The sequence below is a fragment of the Geotrypetes seraphini genome, chromosome 3 (genome assembly GCF_902459505.1).
Source record: "Geotrypetes seraphini chromosome 3, aGeoSer1.1, whole genome shotgun sequence".
Lineage (NCBI taxonomy): Eukaryota > Metazoa > Chordata > Amphibia > Gymnophiona > Dermophiidae > Geotrypetes > Geotrypetes seraphini.
In genome coordinates, this window is record NC_047086.1 from 287,505,378 (window position 1) to 287,514,533 (window position 9,156).

The 9,156-nt window shown below is 46.4% G+C and overlaps 1 protein-coding gene across 1 annotated transcript in view; it reads right to left on the minus strand.

Annotated features, from left to right (window-relative positions):
• KIF26B (kinesin family member 26B) overlaps positions 1-8,601 on the minus strand; it is an 841,003-nt gene extending 832,402 nt beyond the window's left edge. Inside the window, exons 1-2 of the mRNA XM_033938154.1 lie at positions 8,122-8,601; positions 7,094-7,498 (exon numbers count right to left, since the gene is read on the minus strand). Of these exons, the coding sequence (XP_033794045.1) occupies positions 7,094-7,498; positions 8,122-8,184 (468 nt within the window). The 5' untranslated portion in view covers positions 8,185-8,601. The remainder of the gene's footprint in view (positions 1-7,093; positions 7,499-8,121) is intronic.
• Between the last annotated feature and the right edge of the window lie 555 nt (positions 8,602-9,156).

Below are 9,156 nucleotides of genomic sequence, written 5' to 3' on the forward strand. Positions count from 1 at the left end.
AGTCTCAAATTTCAGGCATTGTTAGCCTGAAGAAAGGTCTTAATGGAGGTCAAGGCAGCTAATAAAGAGGAACATGCAATTAGAAGGGCCTTGGGCAGAGACGGATGGCTGGTTGCCTGGGCAGGCCAGGGCTAGGAGAAAGACGGTCACTCCTTTAGCCCTCCCTCGCATCTGGTTTATAAGCTCTCATTGCAAGAAGGGCAGTAAAATGAAAGACAAAGGTACTCCTTTAGTACTTCTAATAAAGGGGTCTCCTTCATTTATGGAGAAAGAAGCCTATATATTAGAGCATTACAGTAGATGAAGTACAATGCGCCAGCCTCTTGAGATTATGCTACTAAAAATGGTATTTCTCTTTATTTCTTCCTTGCAAACTAGTTCTAAAGAATATTTTTTATTGCAATTGTGGTTTTCATGTGGCTTATTTCAGTAGAGGCCATGTTATTTTCCCCCGTTTGTACATCTGACAAAAATTATGTAACATTATAACGGTGACATAATGCTAACAATCAGAGGCAGCACAGCTGTTTACCAACAGGAAAAGCCCCTCTTAAAACAGATCTAGGATGATTCAGCGTGGCCGTTTCACCATGGCCAGTTGAGCGTAGCCGTTTCACCGCCACGGACACGTGAAACAGCTGCATTGAATCAGCTGGAGTTGCCTTTGCAGCCCTTTACGTTCACCCCAAATACCCCAGCAGTGGCTCGGTTCGTTTGGGGGGTAATGTCCAACCAAGCCCCCCTAAACAACACCCCAGTGGTGGCTCCCACCCCAAAAAACACCCTAGCAGGAGCCCTTTTGGAAGACCAGCAGACCGCGTGCAGAAGCCACCACTCGCGGCTTTGACAACAGAAATGTGGTTGAGAGGAGGGAGCTGGACAGAGGAGGTAAACGCCTGCGGGAGGTATGAATTTGTGACACAGAACGGAAGTGGCCGACGAGGGGCACATTGGAACACGAAAGGGAAGAGGAGGGTCGTGTTTGGACAGAAAGGGAGGAAGAAAGGGCACGTTGACACAGGAAGGGAGAGGTGGTACTCCGGTTCATAAGTATGAGTTTGACATAAGTCAAGAGTTCTTAAATTGGGGACTGCTTGTATATTGTGGGTAAGAGTACTTATTAATACCCTTTCCTTGTTTAATCAAAGTTAGGTGCCATTTGTAGAATCTCACCTACCAGCGCCTAATTCGGACTTAGGCACTGGTAGGCATCATAATGTTAGGCACTGGTATACAGGGTGGGCCAGAAGTAGGTATACAATATTTATTTATTTTAATAATTAGACCACTTATAGCCTAAGTGGTTTACATTCAGGTCCTCAAATATTTCTCCCTATCTGTCCCAGTGGGCTCACAATCTGACTAATGATACCTGGAGCAATGGAGCATTAAGTGATTGCTCAGGGTCACAAGGAGAAGTGCTGGGCTGGAACCTGTGACCCCAGGGTGCTGAGGCTGCAGTTCGAACCAGTAGGCCACTCCTCCATTCCTACTTATTCGTTATTTCTTTTTATTTTACAGGTATCGAATAGGTATAAGACAGTACAGAATGGTAATCAAGTAGAAGCAAAACCATGTAACTGATACAAAAACTTCACACGAATGTTATTCATGACACCTGTAAAATAAAAGGAAATAATTACTCCTGGTGGAATTCTACGCAAATAAATTCAAAATTCTACACACAAAATTAGCAAATTCTGCAACAAAAATGTTTTTCTTCTACCAGTAGGGTCCTTTTATTAAGGCGCCTTAGTAAAAGGACTTCTTTGTTGTCTGGGTGTTTTAGTTTTCCATCATGTTAGTTGCAGTTTCTTTTTTCTGCTTTCCTGTCGCCTACTAATTCTCCTTCAAGTGGCTGCTATCCATTTGTCTTTTCTACTCTCACCTGTCTATTCCCACAATACACCTGCCTCAGACATATTGATCATTCCTTTTTAGCTCTTTTTTGCCTTTCTTACCCTTCTCCTCTTTTTCACTTTTCAGCTATCTATCAAATTTCCATCTTCTCTCCCATTCTCCATCTCATTCTCAAGTTTCAAGTTTTATTAAAATTTGTTATAACACCTAATCAAACTTCAAGGTGGTTTACCAAGGTAAAATATATACAAAATACATAAAATACAAAATCAAATGAAGATGGTACAATGTCATAAAAAATAAATATATGTATATATACAGTATATATATACACCTACATGATGGAAACAATAGGGAAGAGGAAAGAACTACAATGTATAAAGAAAAAGGAGGGAGAAGGGAGTAACGTAAGGGGGGAAGACAAACTGACCAACAGTCGTTCAGAATAAAGTGCATCAACCCTCCATTCCCTTTCATCTTCAATGTACCTCTATTATCATATTTCTACCCTGTTATATCTATCCTCTCATAGGTTTCCTTGCCACCCTCTCCTCCCCCTCAGAGTTCTACCATTCTGTATCTTCCTTCCTCCACCCTTATAGCCCGACATCTGCTCTCTCTTCCTTCCCTCCCCACCCTCATAGTCTGACATCTCCCTATCTCTTCCCTACTGCATTCTCCCCTATGGTCCAGCTTTTCTCCCACTCTCTTCCCTCACTCCCATTTCCATGCATCTCTCTATCACTCCATTCTGCTCCTGGATCCAATATCTCCCTCCTTCTCCCCTTCAAACTCCTGTGTATCTCTCTCTCCCTCTCACCTACGCCCATATCCAACACCTCTCTCTCTCTCTCCCTTCTTTGTGCCCTTTGACAAATCTCTCCCTTCCTACCCTCCATTATGTTCAATTGTATCCTCTCCCCTATCCTCCCCCTGTGTCAGCATCTTTTCTTCCTCTCACCCCTCCCCTGTGCCACCAACTTTCTTTCCTCTCACCCCTTCCCTCCCCCTATGCCAGAACCTTTCCTTCATCTCCTTCCCTGTACTCTAAGGCTTGTTTCTTTGGGTTGCAGTATCGGCAGCAACTCTCACAGGCTGGCTGCCACTAACCCGGAAGCCTCCCCTCTGCAGGAGAAACTTTTGGGTTAGTGGCAGGCAGAGCATGGGAATTGCTGCCGATACTGCAACTCATAGATGTTTGACACAGTTGAGATCGTGGGCAGGAAAAGGGAATTCTGCACGATTGTGCAATGCTGTGGAAATTCTGTATTATGCACAGAATTCCGCCAGGAGTAAATAATGAATAAATACTGTATACCTACTTTTGGCCCACCCTGTAATAAGCTAGAGTTTTCTCGGTCTAATATACCAGTGCCTAACTCAATCCACATCTACACTCCGCCCCTAACTATGCCTATTTTTTGGGTAGGCACCATCAGGCACCGCATTTCAGTGTAGATGCTAACATGGTACCTACTGAGTTAGGCACATAACAGAAGTTATAATATGAAAAAATATATGATATATTTTATATAGGTATATACAAGTAGGTATGTATAAGCAGGTAGATTGATTATATATTACTATTACTATGACTACTAATTGCTTATCCCTCCTTTTACTAAGTTGGCTATCCTTCACTCTTACTTCTTCCAGACGTTCTCATCCAGCAAACTCCTAGAGATAAACCCCTTCTCAACAAATGGGACTTAGCTGGCAAGGAGCCATTCTTGGCTTGCTAAGCCCCGTTGAATATGGTGTGTGTATGGGAGAGGGGGTACATAAAACACTGCACATTAAATTCTATATATGACACCTAAGAATTTGGTGCTGATAAAGTGCTAGTCTATAAACCGTGCTAAAAGTTAGGCACAGTTTATAGAATAGCATATCCAGATGTACCTAACTTCACACACAACTATTTGCGCCAATAAAAATGTTGTGCCAATGCCCACACTTAAGCTTTAGGCACAGATGCCCTCATTCTACAACTATTGGCGTAACTTAAAGAAATGCCCCCGATCCACCCATGACCTGCCCATCTCTGCATCCCCCTTTTTTTTTTGACTCGTGCGTAAAATTTAGGTGTGAATCCTGTGCCTAAAAATCCATGCATATAACTTGTAATTGATTTTAATTAGTGCCAATTATTCAATTAAATTTCACTCGCAAATCGGGTAGGCGTCCAATTTTCTGCACTTTTTATAGAATTAGGGGGAGCGCGCCTGCCTTGTAACGTGCATTTAACATCACACACATCCAATTGCGTACAACCTTACAGCATATTATGTTATAGGAAGTAAAAGAGAAAAAATGTTCATCAATAGCATTTCCTCTGCTGATTTTTTATTAAGATTGTACTCCTTACATCTAATACTGCCACGTGTTTTGGAGTGCTGCGGGTTATTTGCTCATTATCATGATGAACAGACAGTGGCATAGTAAGGGGGGATGGGGTGGTCCTCCCCGAGCATTGTCTTAGTGGGGTCACTGGGACCCATCCTCCTCTTCACCCCCACTCCTTCCTGCTCCCCCCCTGGCCCCCTTCCCTTCCTTCGTACCTCTTTAATTCTCCTGGAGCGAGCAGCATCACGAATTTGCTGCCTGCATCGGTGTCAGCTGTCTCTGACATCACTTCCGGGTCCCGTGCCTAGGAAGTGACATCAGAGGGAGAGCAGGCATGATGCAGGCAGCAAGTTCGTGATGCTGCTCGCGCTGGAAAAATTAAAGAGGTACAGTGGAAAGGGAAGGGGCACGCACACGGCAGGAAAGGGTTGGGAAGGAGAGGGGGTGGAGAACAGGATGGGGAGGGAAGGGGCGCCACCCACCTTTGCTATGCCACTGTGAACAAATTGTCTTTCTCTTTACTATTAATACTTTATGGGGGGAGGGCTGAAAAGTCTTCCGCCCAACCAACCAACTTCCTAAAGTCGTTAAGTGCCAATTTGCAGAAATGAAATCCTATGTTTTAACATTGTTTCAGATCAGCGGCTGAACTATAGCCGTCGTTCTCTTCTTGATTGGCCTGAGAACTTTTCTGCACCCCCCTCCTATGAGCCATTTTGCTAAGGAGTACTAAGCTTTAGCAGTAGCTAGAGATGCTCTTGCCTAATCCAAGCCCACCCAGTTTGCCAAGCAAATTTCCAGAAGCAGAGAAATAATTCATGTATTCCTTTATCTGAGCTGATCTAAGTGGAGTGTATCAGAACAGTCATAAAATAATAGGCAAAAACATAAAACCACAACAATTGACACACAGTCAGGGCTTGAGTTCTGGAAAAAGCGCAGGAGGGCAAAAATAAAAGTTCTAAAGACTGTGAGATGGTGGCTTGCATGTCTGCTTCTCAAAGACACAGGGCTCCTTTTACTAAGGTGCATTAGCGTTTTTAGCACACGCATGGAAATTACCATACGCTAAATCGCGCGGTACGCTTCTAGAATAACACCAGCTCAATGCTGGCATTAAGGTCTAGCGTGCGCTATTCCGCATGTTAAGGCCTTAATGCACCTTAGTAAAAGGAGCCCACAGTATCTCTCGCCTGCTCTTGAAATATTTCTCCCTTGGAAAGATCTCTATTTAAGATATTCATATCTAGAAGCATGCCAAGATTTTCTGACCACAAGAAATCAGAGCTTTTTTGAAAGGGTACTGAGTATTGACAGTTTTTCCATTACTTGATAAAAATGACCCAGGGTCTCCAAGTATTAATATAAGAGCCAGTGGCCTAGTGAGGGTGGGAAGCACACAGGCAGTGGCGCCCCAGCGCCCTCCTCTCCATCCCCCTGTTCCTTCCACGCCACACTTGTGCCCTCCCTTCCAACCCCCATACCTCTTTAAATCTTCACCAAGACGAGCAACTTCTCCAGCCTGCTCTTCACACTGGCATTGGCATTCCCTCTGATATCATTTCCTGGACTTGTGATCCAGAAGTGATTTCAGAAGGAGCCAGACCAGTGAGAGCAGCAGGCTTGCTCATGCTGGTAAAGATTTTAAAATATATGGGGGCGGGGGAAAGGGAGGATGCGAGTGTGGCATGGAGGGGGGGGGCAGAGAGACTCCAAGACAGCACCCAGTCCACACACAGACACCCTTAATATGTCACTGATAAGAGCTCAATTTCTGCATACTCTGTGCTGCTTTTTCATGGATTCTGTGGCTGGTTACTGTGGGGTGAGTCCCTCAGTGATCACCCCACTCCTGAATAATGGCCTGGTATTTGAGTAATGAGCACCTTTTTTGCCAGAAAAATGCACTGCATGAAATACACTGAAATGAGATTTAAAAAATGACAGCCCTGAAAAAGAGATGCACGCATAACAGTTTGCAAAGAGAGACAGACATTATGCTGAAAATTATAGGCAGCAGGCATCCTCTCCTCCACCTTTGCTACATTAAGCATGTCTGACTATAGGGAGCTCACACGTGCCTTGGTTTAGTAAATAGAATTCTCAAAATACACTTCCTGCGAACCATGCCAGGATTAGAGGGAGGAGAGATGGATTAATAACATCATGGAGAACTGAGGAGACAAGGGGTCTGGGTAAAATTAGGATTCGGTTTTACCTTGTTCCCCAGATACCACCAGAATGTGAGATGCATTGCCAACATCTTCCAAACCCCCCACCCTGCACTGCCCCCGTTACTACCGCTCTGCCCCTTTCTCAGCAGTAATTATTTCAAACGCCTCAGCTTCCTTTCCACTTCACTTTCACCCACCTGCGTAGCTTTGCTGAGCCCTTCCCCCCCCCTCCCCAATTCCCTACCGTGATACCTTAAGCTTGGCCTTGATTACTTGCTCACTTGGTATGCTCCGCCACACCGACGGACCCCATTTGTACCGATCCCTTCGCATGCCATTATGCCCTGCCTCTTTCAAACTTTCAAAGGCTGCTCCGAACCTGAACAAAAGTTGTTTTTTTGTTGTTGTTGTTATTATTATTTTCCCATCGCCCAGATATCCTACAGCTTTATAGAGTTTCTCTGCATGCCTCCTTCCACACTTGGCATCGGTCTGCCGGAGCCCCCTCAACATTACTCCAGATCTCCCACAGCTTTCACCATATAATTTCGCTCCAGAGTCCCTTGGAGCCCGCTTAAAAGCAACAACATCGTGCTGAGGGGGCGGGGCGAGCGAAACCGAGGCTCCCCCTTCCACACAGCCCACATGCAAGTACCAAAAGGGATAATAGGCGCCCAACTCTAATCTCCACCAGGAAATAAACGTGTACCAACCTTGCTGGAGAAGGGCCCCGGGAGGAGCAGTTTCAGCGCCTGCTTCTTTAGCTCCACCAGGCGGGCGGTGCAGTTCTCGCAGCACACCCCGCGGTCGGAGCCCGGGGACGAGCCGCCGCCGCTGCCCGAGCCCGGCGAGCCGGTGCCGAAGCCCGGCGAGCCCCCCAGCGAACCCGGGGAGCTGGTGCCGATGCCCGGGGAGGCGGGTCCGGCCGGCGAGCCCGCCAGCGAGCCGGGCGACGAGGTGCCCGAGCCCGGCGACGGGGTGCCCGAGGAGCCGGGCACCGAGCCCGCTCCCTCGGGGGCGGGGCGGCTGCTGGCCCGGGACTCCTCGTACGCCTTGCGGTACCAGATCTCCGGCGAGAAGGCGGCGGCGGCCTTAGTGGGGGAGCACGCTTCGTTCACCTGAAAGATAGAAGAAAAGAAGAGATGGTGCAAAAATAAATGTAAGGATCGGCGCAACTTCGGGTGTCAAAAAGCCGATCTGCGCTCAGACGCCCGCAATGCAATCGTGCCAAGCTTCAATTTATTTCTTTCATACCCGTATGTGCAAAATATAGCAGTTGCATGCATCCTGCTCACGAGTGCTACAGAGCCTTATGTTATGCATTCATAAGCAGCAAGGTGTTATAGAAAATAAAGCCTCGATAGGTGATGTTAAATCTAGTCCAAAATCGCTTTACGCGTCGATCTTCCAAACAAGCGCTCTCTCGATTCCGGGAAGATCTCGTCCACGGAAAAGGAAGAGCAGGTAAAGATTGCGGAAAATAAACAAAGTTTAAGGGGGATCCGACGAGAAGAATTCGGTCGCGACCGAGAAGGGAAAATGCATTTTTTTTCGTGATAAATTTGTAAAAAAAAAAATAAAATTGGTGGTGGTGGTGGAGGAGCCGTGAACGTTTTACACGCACCTTGATGAGGCGCCTGTACCATTTGTCGGGCTCGGAAAGAGCGAGGACGCAGGAATGTCCCCGCCACGCTATTCCGTGTCAAAAAGCATGCATGCGCGCAGAGCGCACCTCTCTTACCCCACATTTGCGGCTTCTGTTGGTCACCGCAGTTCGCTCTTTATTCCCAGCCACGGAATTCATGGCAATGGCAAAAGAGGAATTCTTCTCTCTGTTGCACTTTTTTTTAAAAAAAAAAGATCCGATTTATGGTTTCGGTCCAATCCGGGCCATCCGCCGGATAAACGCTCGGCAGTGTTATTTTTCCCCTTTTCCCGGAACAAAGAAAAAATGTATTTAAAAACCCTCGAGCTCCTTAAATGCCATTAATTTTCTCCTTCACATCATTTTTTTTTTTCCTCGCGCGCTCCTTTTTTCACTGGAACACTGCATCATCCCGAGCCAGAAAAGCTTGATATCACCGTTCAACAAGGCATCGTATCCCCCCCTCCCTACAGCAACTTAAAATCCAGGGGGGTTAAAAAAAAAAAAAAAGAAGAAGAAATCCCATGGAAAAAGAGATGTGTGGCAAAGAGACAGAGAACTGCGCTGCTCCTAGAAGTGGAGACTTCTCCCCGCCTCTGCCAGTGGCGCTGTGGTAACTTGCTTCCCTCAGCGAGGTTTTCACTGACTTAAGCGGGGGGGATGGGGGGGAAGAAATTCCCTTGAAGAAAAAAAAAAAAAAATTAAAAAATATATATCAGCATCTAGTGTCTGGGAGGAGTCAGTGGTCACTTGGAGCCAATATCCTGAGACAGGGGCTGTGTTTGACAGTCGGGAAAAGGCATATAAAGCTCCCCGCCGCAGCCTTTCCGAGCAGAGGCTGTGAGCCACCTTAACCCTCGCAAACAGAATTATTTTCTTTTTTTTAATCTTTGGGTTGGTTTTGGGGTTAACCCCCCCCCCCCCCAATGCCTTGTACACGCGCACACACAGAGGTTTTATCGGTCGGCAGGATTTCAGATTTCTGTCAGGGCAAAGGTGAAAGTAAATCCCTCCTTCGTGTGCGGTGTTTCACTGCTCCCCTCCCCCACGGTGTAAAATAATAGGAAATGCTAATGTATTCGATCACTTGACAGGTTTTCGGGTTGTTTGGTGGGTTTTTCTTGGGGGGGG